At 39.2% G+C, this 14,538-nt stretch overlaps 1 protein-coding gene across 3 annotated transcripts in view; it reads left to right on the top strand.

Moving 5' to 3' along the window:
* Positions 1-14,538, top strand: part of LOC126161650 (BRCA2-interacting transcriptional repressor EMSY-like) — a 331,217-nt gene that overhangs the window by 43,329 nt on the left and 273,350 nt on the right. For all 3 annotated transcript variants that reach the window (XM_049917638.1, XM_049917637.1, XM_049917636.1), the window contains exon 2: positions 5,333-5,400. In XM_049917638.1, coding sequence (XP_049773595.1) covers positions 5,340-5,400 — 61 coding nt within the window. In that variant the 5' untranslated portion in view covers positions 5,333-5,339. The remainder of the gene's footprint in view (positions 1-5,332; positions 5,401-14,538) is intronic.

Consider the following 14,538-nt stretch of genomic DNA (forward strand, 5'->3'; position numbering starts at 1 on the left):
ATAATTTTTGGAGAAAGCATTTAGGACAATCTCGGAAGATGTTTTCTGCTTGTCACCGGTTTTGAACAAGTATTTTTGCCAACATATCGAGGGAAGGTTGAAGTCCCCCCCAACTATAACCATATGAGTGGGGGATGTGAGATCGATCTGGCAAAACGCAGTACCAACAGTGGGCAAGAACTTACAATTATGTCCTGTAGATTGCAAGATTTATCCCCAAATGTCACCAAAAACTTTAGAGAAAAATTCAGCTCACTAGTACACATGTTCTTCAGTCATATTGTCATCATTAGAAGAAATTTTTATCACCTGCCAGTTGATTGGGATAGTTACAATTTTGTAATTGGTGGGTATGACAAAACACCCTGTGATACAATACTAAATGCTTTTTTTGTAAACTATGTTGAACTGATAATTTGTAAGACCACTCAAAATGGAAACTATTAGAGATAATAGCAATAAACAGACTTGAGCTCAGTGAGAATGTACACATTGAAATTGGTATCACTGACTATGAGGCAGTTGCAACAACAATGATTACCATATTACAACTACATGGAGAGGCATTAGAGTCATATCTTAAGGAGGAACTTAAAAGATTTAGCTCTGGGTAGAACTTTAAGAGGAACTGTGACTGAACTTTAGAAGAATAGTTGACCAACCTCTTGCTAAATGTACCCTTTTTTATCACTTTTTTCTGGCTTCTGTTCCTAAGTTTATTTCTATTTACATCATGCAGTTTCTTTTAAATTCAACTGTCATCTGTAATTTAACAGAACTCATGTGTCATCTGATCCAGTAACAATTGAGCTATGACACTTTATGCTGCATGAAACAGGTTAACTGCTTCTCAGTTTGGCTGTTATAAAGGATTTTGCTCAGGGAAACAACGCGAGACTTCTCAAATGAAGTGTTGGCAGAGCTAAATGAGAAAAATAATTCTAGTATGAAGGCTTTCACGACCGGATGACAAATCTTCTGGTAAACCTTCCGGGATGTAAGGTCGTGGTCCATTGTTGAAGAGTTTCATGGACCACGACCTTACATCCCGGAAGGTTTACCAGAAGATAAAAATAATTCTGTTGACATATTTTGTGATTTTTATCGAAGAATTAAACCTTTCAAAGTAAAATTTAATGGCATCCCTTTTGCATGAATGGAACAGGAAGCAGAGGATCTCATTGACAGACTGCATCACAGGCATGAAACTGTCATCAAAATGGGGGGAGGAAGTCCCATAAGGATTGACACCATGTCCTTTCTCGTTCTTAACCTATGTAACTTATCTTCAAACAGTGGAAAATCCATAATGGAATGCAACAGTATTGTGAAAACGGAAGTTGCTACTCACCATCTAACAGAGGTGCTGAGTCGCAAATAGGCACAACAAAAAGACTGTCACAAATAAATAAAGCTTTCAGCCATTAAGGCCTTCATCAACAGTAGGCGCGCGCGCGCACACACACACACACACACACACACACACACACACACAGAGTCTCAGGCACCTGACCTGAAACCACACTGCAAGCAGCAGCGCCAGTGCATGATGGGAGTGGCAACTGGGTGGGAGTAAGGGGGAGGCTGGGGTGGGAACGGGGAGGGTAATATGGTGGGGTGGCGCTCAGTGAAGTCCTACAGGTTAGATGATGGGCAGGGGAGAGGTGGGGAGGGGGGAGGGAAGTAATGGAAAATGAGAGAAGTAAAAAGACAGTGTGATGGTGGAAACATGGCTGAGTAGTGCTGGAATGGTAATAGGGGATGGGCTGGATGGGTGAGGACAGTGACTAATGAAGGTTGAGACCAGGAGGGTTACAGGAACGTAGAATGTATTGCAGGATGAGTTCCTACCTGTGCAGTTCAGAAAAGCTAGTGTTGGTGGGAAGGATCCATTTGGCACAGGCTGTGAAGCAGTCATTGTGATGAAGGATGTCATATTTGGCGGCGCCATCAGCAACAGGGTGGTCCACTTGTTTCTTGGCCACAGTTTGTTGATGGCCATTCATGCGGACAGATAGCATGCTGGTTGTCATGCCCACATAGAATGCAACACAGTGGTTACAGCTTAGCTTGTAGATCACATGACTGATTTCACAGGTAGCCTTGCCTTTGATGGGATAGGTGATGTTCGTGGCCATACTGGAGTAGGTGGTGGTGGGCGGATGTATGGTCCTGGTCTTGCATCTAGGTCTATTACAGCCATGAGGTAAGGGGCTGGGAGCAGGGGTTGTGTAGGGATGGATGAGTGTATTGTGTAGGTTCGGTGGATGGCAAAATACCACTGTGGGAGGGGTGGGAAGGATAGAGGGCAGGACATTTCTCATGTCAGGGCATGACAAAAGGTAGTCGAAATCCTTGGCAGAGAATGTAATTTACTTGCTTCAGTCCTGGTTGGCTGGATGATGGGACTTTGGGAGGTGGTGGGAGACTGGAAAGATAAGGCATCGGATATTTGTTTTTGTACGAAGTTGAGAGGATAATTACCATCTGTGAAGGCTTCAGTGAGACCCTCAGTATATTTAGAGAGGGACTGCTCATCACTGCAGATGCGATGACCATGGGTGGCTAGGCTGTATGGAAGGGACTTCTTGGTGTGGAATGGGTGGCAGCTGTCGAAGTGAAAGTATTGCTGGTGGTTAGTAAGTTTGATATGGATGGAGGTACTGATGTAGCCATCTTTGAGGTGGAGGTCAACATCTAGGAAGCTTGTTGGGTTGAGTAGGACAAGGTGAAACAAAGGCGGGGGGGGGGGGGGGGGGGGAAGTTGTTGAGGTTCTGGAGGAACATGAATAGGGTGTCCTCATCATCGATCCAGATTGCAAAGATGTCATCAATGAATTTGGACCAGGTGAGGGGTTTAGGATTCTAGGCTTTTAGGGAGGAGTCCTATAAATGACCCATGAACAGGTTGGCATTGGATGGTGCCATGTGGGTACCCATAGCCATACCCTGGATTTGTTTGTAGGTAACGCCTTCAAAGGGGAAGTAATTGTGGGTGGCGATATAGTTGGTCATGGTGACTAGGAAGGAGGTTGTTGGTTTTGGAATCCGTTGGGCATTGCAAAAGATAGTGTTCAATAGTGGTAAGGCAATGGGCATTAGGAATGTTAGTATAAAGGGAAGTGGCATCAATAGTGAAGAGCAGGGCACCAAGTGTTGAAGGGACAGGAACTGTGGAGAATCGGCAGAGGAAATGGTTGATATCTTTAATATAGGAGGGTACGTTTCAAGTAATAGGTTGAAGGTGTTGGTCTGTGAGAGGAGAGATTCTCTCAGTGGGGGCACAGTAAATGGCCACAATGGGGCATCCTGGGTGGTTAGGTTTATGGATTTCAGAAAGCATGTCGAAGGTAGGAGTGAGGGCAGTGGTAGGGGTGAGTAGAGAGACGGACTCCAGGGAGAGGTTCTGGGATAGGCCTAAGGATTTGCGTAGCTACTGGACATCCTGCTGGATTTCTGAAATGGGGTCACTGTGGCAAGGTTTGTAGTTGGAAGTATCTACAGCTGGCAGAGTACTTCTGTCAGATAATCCTTGTGGTTCAAGAAAAACAGTGGTGGAGCATTTATCTGCAGGTGGGATTATAAGGTGGCGATCAGTTTTTAGATGGTGGATTGCAGTTCTTTCTGCAGATGTAAGATTGGTTTTCATGATGAGGTTTTTTGGAAATGATGGTGAGGCAAGGTTCAAGGTTAAGAAATTCTGGAGAGTTAACAAGGGGTGATTTGGGGGCAGTGGGTGTGGATCATGGTTGGATGGAGGAGTGAACTGAGTTAGCCAGGGTTCAATATTGGTCGGAGAAGGAGAAAAGATCTTTAACAAGACCTGCATCTTCCAATGGCTTTGAAGGACGATTGAAAACTGTAATGTTTGCTGATGACACAAACATACTAATCAAGTATCCAAACCCAGCATTAGGAGACACAGCTCAGGTGATAGCTGAAAAGTCCTGCAAGTGGTTCACAACTAACAGTTTACTCTCACAGAGATCGATAGATTTATCTCCTGCATCAGTATACCTGAAGTAAATAAAGTATTTATTCAGCTGAAGCAAGCAGTAAGAATATTGTCTAAAGTAATAAACCATACTCTTGCAGAAGCCTTTTTAAGCATCTTAGAATTATTATACTCACTGGCTGTTAAAATCATCATGTAGGCTTTGTCCATTTGTTTGGGGTTCGGAGTGGAGTTATATACTCTATTCCGAAGATACTCAGCAAGCATGGGTGCATTCTCTTTTAGGTGTTATTGTTTTTCATTCGTCTGATTGAAGTCTTGTGTGAGTGTCATTTGTTTACCATTAGGGTGAACAGTGAAAATCACCGTTTATTGACAATCAAAATCTGGTATGCTCAATATACAGTTTTTTCAGAGGGATTTGTAAACAAACCGGACGTTCAGTGCAGTGAAAGTTCTTTGACACAAAACAACTTCAAATGCTATGACATCTATATGTTCAGACAGTTGATGAATGCACTCAATGTTTGCATGATTGTTGAAGATGGGCAGTCTCACTGGAATTGCCCTCAGTGTTTGTGTTACCTTCATAAAGGCATCTCCTACTTAAACAGTGCCCCCAGCCTCTCATTTCTGAGGGCTTCAACCAACATCTACAGTCTCTCTAACAGTGTTTTTTGTAACAAAAAACAAAAAATCACATAGACATAAGTGTTTGTAGACACATCAAAATCTAATGACACAAAGATGCTTTGAACATGAATTTTGGTAGTGAGCCGATGGTAACTGATCCGTAATCCTGGTTTCTTGGTTGTCTTTTCTGCTAGTGATGCCTAAAAAAATTCCTGTGTGCAAAATGGAAATTGATTCCAGAAAAGTTTGATTTTCCTGAAGATAATAAAGTAGAACCACTCATCCAGTAAGTTTTTTACTGGCTCTTGTAGTATTCATGACCAAAAGGTTTATTTGGTTCCACTTATTTTTAATTGCTTTTGATGGTTATTGTTAAAACTCTGGTATTACATTTTTACTGTCACACAGACTATCCACTTTCATTACTGTGTTGTTATTTTTGGGAATGGGGTCAGGGAGAAAATGGTAGAAAACAAAATGGGGAATAATTGTTACTTCTTACTCAGAATACGCAGAAACTGCATTTGTCTGCAAATATTTTGAGACTGGAGACACATTTTATGTTTAAAAGTAAAGACATTTAATTCTTTTAATCTGTTCAATGGTCTCAATTTCATTTGAGAATAACATGTATCGGTATCACTGTACGTTTTACGCTACTCTGAATCGAGATCTTTGTATGTAACATTCCTTGACATGATAGTTACTGTTGCTTGTGTAAAGATCAATGGGTGCTTCTTTCAGGTTAAACATGTGGCCAATGATACTGGGTATGTCTCGGGATGAATGCAAAAGGATCCTTCGACGACTCGGTAAGTGCTTACATGTTTTTGTGTAGAATGTGTTCACATGCATTTTTAAAACTCGAGTGAGCTCTGTCTTGTTGTGCTTTAATCTTTTTACTTTTTTATCAACAAGAAAAGTAAGTGAACTAGTGAATTGATAGTTTTTTTTATTTGTTTAAAGTTGTGTGTTTAGTGCAACACTGTATCTTCCGTGCCCCTCCCTCTCTCCCCCCTTCACCCATCTTCACAAGGTAATACCTTATTCCATATAAATTCTATCAGCTGTACACCACTATCTTGCTAAGAGTAAGTAGTTCGAGTTTGAATCAATGTAATTTGCTGTAACTGTGTGTCAGCTGTTGGTACAGTAAGTGTGATCAAATCATATATTTCTGACTAGACCTCTCCAGTCCTCCTCCTGCACCTCTCTTCCTTCCCCCTTCAACCCTTGTGCCTGAAAAAGCAGCCACTGGCTCCGAAAGCTTGCCTAATTACAACATTCCTTTATGTGTGTGTTCTGCTGCTGCATGGTGAATACATTATTTATCTATCCAATTAAATTATTTATCTAAAAACAAAGATGATGTGACTTACCAAACGAAAGTGCTGACAGGTCGATAGACACAGAAACAAACACAAACATACACACAAAATTCAAGCTTTCGCAACCAATGGTTGCTTCGTCAGGAAAGAGGGAAGGAGAGGGAAAGACGAAAGGATGTGGGTTTTAAGGGAGAGGGTAAGGAGTCATTCCAATCCCGGGAGCGGAAAGACTTACCGTAGGGGGAAAAAAGGACAGGTATACACTCGCACACACACACATATCCATCCGCACATACACAGACGCAAGCTTGGCTTGTTATTTTCTTGTCAGGTTCTGGTAAAACTATTTCAGCTGATTGTTTACAAAACATTTCATTCATCTGCTGTTCTCTCTTTCGATACTTGCAACAAGCTGGTGAAAAATCTCCATGCTTTCCCATCTCACAGCAAGCACTGCCAACACTGTTTTTCAAAACACAGACTGTAAAGAGGAAACAGTGATGTGGCCTAAACTATCCAAAAATTTAGTTTGTATATCTCAAGTTTTTATATATTTCCCTTTCTTGAAAATTACAGTTCACAAGACAATGAGCAAAAAAGATATGCAGAAAGCTGTTAGCTTAAATTGTCTAGAACTTTACATCAGGAATACTGTGATATTCAGATTGAAAGTCCTTCCACATTTTGATATGCCTTTGCAAAAAGTTTAAGACTGTCAACATTGCTAAAAGTTTTGAATGATGCTAAATTTTGATATTTTAGTGATAAAAACATTGCTGTAGAAATAATAGTTAGTTAGAAGTTTAGTTTTAGTGTATCTGCGGTTAAATGTTAGCATACAGAGGCTGGACAATAACATGGAAACACAACACAAGTACATTTTAGAAAAACTGTTGGAATTCAAAACAGCTTCCAGTCATTTCAGAGTGGGTAAGTGCAAGTCCTGTATGGTTTTCATTGGAATCTTTACCATTCTTCCTACAAAATAGTGGCAACTTTAGATATCAATGAAGGAAGTGGATAAGAATCACTCTCCCCTGATCAGCCAAAATGGTCACATAATCTGTGGCAGTAATGCCAAGGGGTCTGAGAAATACTGTGCTTTGGTTGCCCAAATCACCGCCCGCCATGTTTCACTCTTCGGACATAAGCTCGGCTAGAAGTTGGAAACAGGATGAAACAAGACTCATCCACGCATATTGCTCCATAGTGCAAGTCTTGTGGCTTGGGCACCACATTTTTCCTGTTAGTGACATGTGCATCAGTGATGTGTGGTTCTGGAATACCAACTCGCCTTTCAATTCCCATGTTATGGAGCTTCCTTCATCTTGTTTGCTGACAGACTCTGAAATTGCCCTTTTTTTATTTTTTTTATGAAAGTGAATTGGTCAGTTTCAAGTTGTGCAACGCCACAAGACAAAATTTTGTGGGTGAAAAGAATCTTAACTGTATCCCAGAGAATTTGTTATAGGTATATTGCTTTGATATGTAAAAGGTAAGCCTGCTCATAATACGGTTAAATTTTGTGGTCACCTATGGGTATTGTACAAACATACTGTCTTTTTATCATTGAACGTACTTCCATATGGACAAGTTAGAAGGATCCCTAGAATATAGAAACAACGGAAAGAGTTGAAAACAAAAAAGCCATCAAGTCCGAATGGAATCCCGATTCACTTTGACAAGGAGTACTCTACACCATTGGCCTCTTACTTAGCTTGCATAAATCATAAATCTCTGAGCCAGCACAAAGTCCTAAGCAACTTGAAAAATGCGAAGGTGACTCCTGTATGTAAGAAGAGTAAAGGAATGGACACACAAAAATGCAGACCAGTATCCCTAACATCAGTTTTCTGCAGAATCTGTTATCATAATCTCATTTGAAATATAATACACTTTCTTGAGACTGAGAAGATTATCAGCACTGTTTTTGAAACCATTGCTCATGTAAAACTTAGGTTTTTTCTCACATGATATTCTGCGAACCATGGAAGAAGGGTAACAGGCAGATTCCATGTTTCCAGATTTCTGGAAAGCAATTGAACTAGTGCCTCACTGTAGACTGATAATGATGGTAAAAGCATATGGAATAGGTTCTCAAATATGTGAGTCGATCAAAGACTCCTTTAGGAGTAGACCCCAGTACACTGTCCTTGACAGCAAATGTTCAGCAGAGACAAGGATATCATCAGGAGTGTCTCAGGGAAGTGTGATCAAACCGTTATTATTTCCATAAATGATCTGGCAGATGGGATGGATGGTAATCTGCAGTTGTTTGCTGATGATGCTGTGGTGCATGGTAACATGTCCAGGGTTGAATGAGTGTAGAAAAATACAAGATGACTTATGCAAAATTTCTGGTTGGCATGATGAATGGCAGCTAACTCTAAATGTATTGGGAACTCAAATGGGAATCCATGAAGGGTAGGTGATATTCTTCTCAGGGAACACTATTGAGAAATTTTAGAGAACCAGTATTTGAAGCTGACTGCAGAACGGCTCTACAGCTGCCAATATATGTTTCGCATAAGGACCATAAAGATAAGAACGAAGAAATTAGGGCTCCTACAAAGACATGCAGGCAGTAATTTTTCCTTGGCTTTATTTGCTTGTGGAACAGGTAAGGAAATGACTAGTATTGATACAAGGTGCCCTCCGCCATGCCCATTAATGTGGTGTGTGGAGTATGTGTCTCAATGGGTTCAGCCATGTAATGCTACAATTGTTTAAATGAGAAGTTTGGCTTATTCACGGGAAATCACTGGCAGAAGTGTACAACAATTCTGTAATCGATAAAAAAACTCTGTACTTCAGATTTCAAGAAGGGGCAGGGGGAAGTCCAAATTCAGCCCCTGTTGCCCCCCCCCCCCCCCCCAAACTCCTCTTTCAGAAGCCTATGGATGTACGACTATTTTCCAAAAGCAGTGTAGCCTGAACACTGCCTGTCCAATCCCTTTGATTGCCAATATTATCACCAGACACTTTTTAGTAAATGTTTCTGAAATATAGAGCCACTAAATAACTAAAGACACAGTTGCAACAATTAATGCAGGAAAAATACACATCTTTGACAGTACAAAGGTTAACAGTCATAATACATTTGGACTTTTCCATCAGAACATAGGAAGCTTGTTCAATAAGAAAATACAGCTCCTCATACCAATACAGGACCGAAAAATCTAAATGTATTTCTGCAGATGTCCTGTGCATAACAGAACATCCCTAGAAGTCACAGAATTGAACTGATGAACCTAAATGGAGACAAGTTAGTATCACATTACTGTAAGCATAATATCAGGAAAGGGGAAGTGTCTGTATACACAAAAAGTGGACTAAAATCACAAGCCATAGACATAAGTGAATACTGCCTTGAACAACTATGTGAATGGGGTACTTCAGTAAAAGACTTGAAATCATACAAGATACCAGTTCAGCAGTCTGTATGTTCCCAAATGGAAATGTTTTGAGCTTCATCAAACAATTAAAGGCACTACTTAAAAGACCTAATGAAAATAACTGCGAAGTGATTTATGTAGAGATTTCAGTGTATATTTAATCTTGGATGGTTCTGATTGAGGGCACCTAGAGTTACTGATGTCTAGTTTTGGTTTTGTTTTCACAGTAATATTACAACAAGAATAGCAAGTTGTGCAACAGTGATTGATAAAATTGATGTTAACCCTATAATAAATGATTTATCTGCTTACAACATCATACTGAACCTTCGTTCAGCAAATAATATCCTAAAAACAGGTAAATTTAGCATCTGTAGAGGCTTCTCTACTGAGAATGCAGTACATGATTTCACAAACTCCATGTTAATAGCACTAAACAATAAAAACTACCCAGTTGACATTTTCTGTGACCTTGCTGAGCCTATGTGGCAATACAATGAAACGAAAATGGTTTGTAATTGCATGGTTTGAGTCATATTTTAGCAGTAGAAAACAGAGAGCCACATTAGCAGAGGATATGACATGAATATGCCACTAGGTTTGGTGCTTGGCTCTTTGTTTTTCTTGATCCATATAAATGATTTACTTGGGATGTTGGAGAACTCTTAAAAATTGTAATGTTTGCTGATGACACAAGTATATTGATATAGGTCCCAAATTTATCCATACCAGCCACAACCAGGAGCAGACTGGTTCACAGCCAACAATTAACATTGGTCTTACAAAAACTTTCCTGCATTTCCAAACAAATAAAAATGATGTACAGATACCAGAAGCAGAGATCAATGGGCATACGGTGGATGAGACTTTTTGTATGAAGTTCATGGACATCCCGGGGGATAATGCAGTGAGGCGACATCAGCACAACACATGGATAAATTAGCCAAAAAACTGTTTTGCCTACTTTCCATTCAGAAATCTCTCTCACTGTGCTGAGCTACACATGGGATCACTAACGTACTTTCACTCACTTGTTTCCTACAGCGTAATCTTCTGGAACATTGCAACTAAGGTGAAAAAAGTATATATCCTGCAGAAGCATGCAATAAGAATATTGTCAAAAGGTGATAACTAAACATCTAGGAGAAATCTCTTCAGACACCTAGGAATTCTTACACTTACTTGCCAATATATGTATTCCCTAATGGAATTTATGCTTAAAAAAAAGAGTACATTCAAGTCAGATTTAGCAATTGACAACCACAATACTGTAAAAAAATACTGTAAAAAAAAATAATTTCCATGCACACTGTCGATCACTATGGAGTTTTATAGTCTGATGTGAAAGTCTGTAACAGCTTACCAGTAGACATCAGGCAGAAAATGGAAATTCCCAATCATTTAAAACAAAGTAAAGTGTATCTCTCCAGAGACACCTCCTACAATTTTTCAGAATACTTGAACTCAAGAATGTGAATTCTACTTAACTCAAATATTTGTATTGGGCAGATTCACACTCTGTCAGTATACAGGTTGTTCCAGGAAGAATGATTGGTATACAGGGATATGACAGAAGTGATCATTTGGAGCAGAAAAGTCTAGTAAATATGGCCTTAAGAACTGTGAGCACTTCATCATCTTTGATACTGTGTAACAAATATCACTTCAATCAAGCTCTTTGCTTTCCATATTTTGAGATGTGGTTGTTGTTGTTGTGGTCTTCAGTCCTGAGACTGGTTTGATGCAGCTCTCCATGCTACTCTATCCTGTGCAAGCTTCTTCATCTCCCAGTACCTACTGCAACCTACATCTTTCTGAATCTGCTTAGTGTATTCATCTCTTGGTCTCCCCCTACGATTTTTACCCTCCACACTGCCCTCCAATACTAAATTGGTGATCCCTTGATGCCTCAGAACATGTCCTACCAACCGATCCTTTCTTCTGGTCAAGTTGTGCCACAAACTTCTCTTCTCCCCAATCCTATTCAATACTTCCTCATTAGTTATGTGATCTACCCATCTAATCTTCAGCATTCTTCTGTAGCACCACATTTCGAAAGCTTCTATTCTCTTCTTGTCTAAACTATTTACCGTCCATGTTTCGCTTCCATACATGGTGTAGTATATATGATGTGTATACATGTATACATGATGTGGTAGTATAGACAAAAAAAAATACAATAAACTTGGGCTCAAAAATGCATACCTTAAGAGCTGTGAGCACTTGTTCATCTTCATTACTGTGAAACACACCTACTGCCTAAGGTATGCATTTTAGAGTTCATGTTTACTAGACATTTTTGCTTCAAGTGATCATTTCTGTCATATCCCTGAATATTAATCATTTGTCCTTGGGCATCCTGTGTATACAGCTGGTAGTGGTCTGTGTAAAGTTACATAAGTAGTTTGTTTGAAGTTTTGTATAAAAACAGCAACTGAGTAGTAGATAAGGACGCACACACACACACACACACACACACACACACACACAGAGAGAGAGAGAGAGAGAGAGAGAGAGAGAGAGAGAGAGAGAGAGTGAGTTTGATTACAATAGTGCTAGCCATAATTGGTTGTCAGTATACTTTACGAAATAGTCAGCAGCGATTGCTTATGCCTGTTAATGTACAACTTGACTTGTTCCACATCAGTGATGGTGGAATTTATGGATCACAATATGTGAATCAATGAATCAATCCCTCAGTCAGTCAGTCAGTTCACTGTACACATGTAGAATTGGCATCACATGCTGTGTTTGCTTCCTTTCCATCTTCTGCATGTGTGTGTGTTGATCATGTAATTGTTCCTGAATTTGAGAACAATCCGGGGGGGGGGGGGGGGTGAAGTAGTTGAGCCACTGGAAATATGTTTATAAGGAATGGGTGTCATATGCTGGTTCAGTCACCCAAATTTTGTTTTATTTTTTTCTGTCGTTCCCCAAAAGTGCTTAAAGTGAATGTTGGAATCATGTTTCCTTCGAAAAGGCACAGCCATTTCTTTCACCGGCCTTTTTTCAAAACTGAACTAGTGCTCCATTTATCATCGTCAACATAACACTAAACTGTAATCTTCCTTCTTTCAGAATTTTGTGTGAGTGATGAATGGGGTGGATGTGTATACACATGTGCGAGATGTGTTAAAAAGTGAAAACTTGTGGTTTTTGGGTAGAATGTTATTTATTTATGCACATCAATATTTTTTTGTTAAGGTATACCAAGTTGTCTCCTACTTGTGTCAAAATGATGAATGATGTCTCTTCCTACTCTTGTGTGTGTTGTTTTTGTGCTCATTTCTCCTAGGGATATTTCAGCACATTTTTAAATGTCATCTAACCACCTTTTCTGAGGTTTTTCTCTACTTCTTTGATCTTCTATTCTTCCAAACATTACAGCTTTTTCTAGTGAGTTTTCTACTCTCATATGTCCAAAATACCTTAATTACTTCTATAGCCCCGAAGATAATTTAGATTTTATGTCAGCACTTTCTCCAACCTCCAAAACATTTCTGGAATTCAGTTTTTGGGATCTCTTTTAGCTCTCTCTGTGATGCATTGTTAATCTCATCTGTGCTTTAAAAAACTGTCTTTTGAGGTTTTCTTTAGTTTTGAGAACAGAAAGAGTCATATGAGGCCATGTCTGACATAATGACAATATTACATTTGGCCAAAGGTTCACAAAAAGTAACAAAGTGTGAGCAGGTACATTATCATGATGCAAAAACCATTAAGTGTCAGATTGCTTCACGCACATAGCATGGAACTTGCAAGCAGTACTCTTTATTGATTGTTCAACATTTTAGCAGCAACTCATGGTCCAATATGGTGTTAAAATTGAAGAACACAGTTTGTTGAGCTTTTATCAGTCATGGTGATCCAGAATGCTTCCACTGGGGTACTCGAACCTTAGTTTCAACGTCATATCCAGAACTGCGTGGTTGATTACATGTTGTGGCATGTTTCAGTAGCTCAGCATCATTTCTGACTTCATCCAGCTAATCCTAAGCCGCTCACATTCATCACTGTTTTTGTTCAGAATTCAGCGATTTTGCCTCAAAATTTGCTGTCATAAACTTCATACCCATATACCTGGAAAAAAATTTCAGGGCATAAACCAGTTAATGTGTAACCATCATTACTGACTTCTGTGATTGGGGTTTGACGATCATTCATACTCAATTATTTCACTTTTCCCATGACTTCATCAGCTGATGATGTGCAGGGGCCATTCTGATGATGTGCAGGGGCATGCTGGGCACTTCTTGTCTTCATTATTTTCACATCTTACTTTGAAATTCTAATACCACATGTAAACCCTTATTCTACTTGTAGTGGACTCATTGAAAGTAATATTTAATATTTCTAAACTTTTCTACCATTTTTGCAACAAAATTTAATATAAATTCTCTTATCCATTTTTATACAAAATAAAGAATCGTCAATACTAATGAAACACAAGTAACCCTTTTGACAGGTAGTAACAGAGTACATATATGATATGTCTAACACTGTAAAAATACTTTTCTGCCATTTGCCAACTTAATAATGAATAAATTGTACTGATATGACAAGTGAGTTTACAGAATTCCTATTGCTTTTTGAATGCACCTCAACGTATGTATGACTTTGTGTTTAGACATCAGTATGAAGCAAAACTTTTGAATTTGACATGTGATGCAGTAAATTACTATAGTACTAAACTGCTTCTTTTGTTAACTTAATTCATGAGTGCCATTAGTGACCACTGTGCTCATGTGCTGTCAGTGACGGGACATTTTGTTTATATTACTATTAAAAATGGCCATGTATATTAGTATGTGTACATGTACACTCATTTTCGCTAAGAATGTTACAATGTTTCACAATAACTTCTTTAGAAGCCAATTATTAAGAAGTAGATTACAAGGTATTATATAAGGTGGGTTTCTGTTATTCAATTATATTGTTATATCTTCACTTATTAAAAGAAGAGAAAAGGGAGAAAGTGAACTGAATTCAAATGTATCTTCAAGTTAAAAAATGTGAATATGTAAATTCTTTTTGTACTCCCAGTGTTGATGGTGAATGTCTCCAGACTCCTAAATTTTTAGTGTAATTGAGAGAGACAGCAATTACCTGAGATGCACTGATGTAGCATAGATGGACTTCAGTTGAACAGACACTTTCACAAACAGACACTTTCACAAATAAATGACGATTAAATTCTTCCAAGACAGGAAGCAGCCATACAGAGTGG

Source organism: Schistocerca cancellata, chromosome 2, assembly GCF_023864275.1.
Source record: "Schistocerca cancellata isolate TAMUIC-IGC-003103 chromosome 2, iqSchCanc2.1, whole genome shotgun sequence".
Lineage (NCBI taxonomy): Eukaryota > Metazoa > Arthropoda > Insecta > Orthoptera > Acrididae > Schistocerca > Schistocerca cancellata.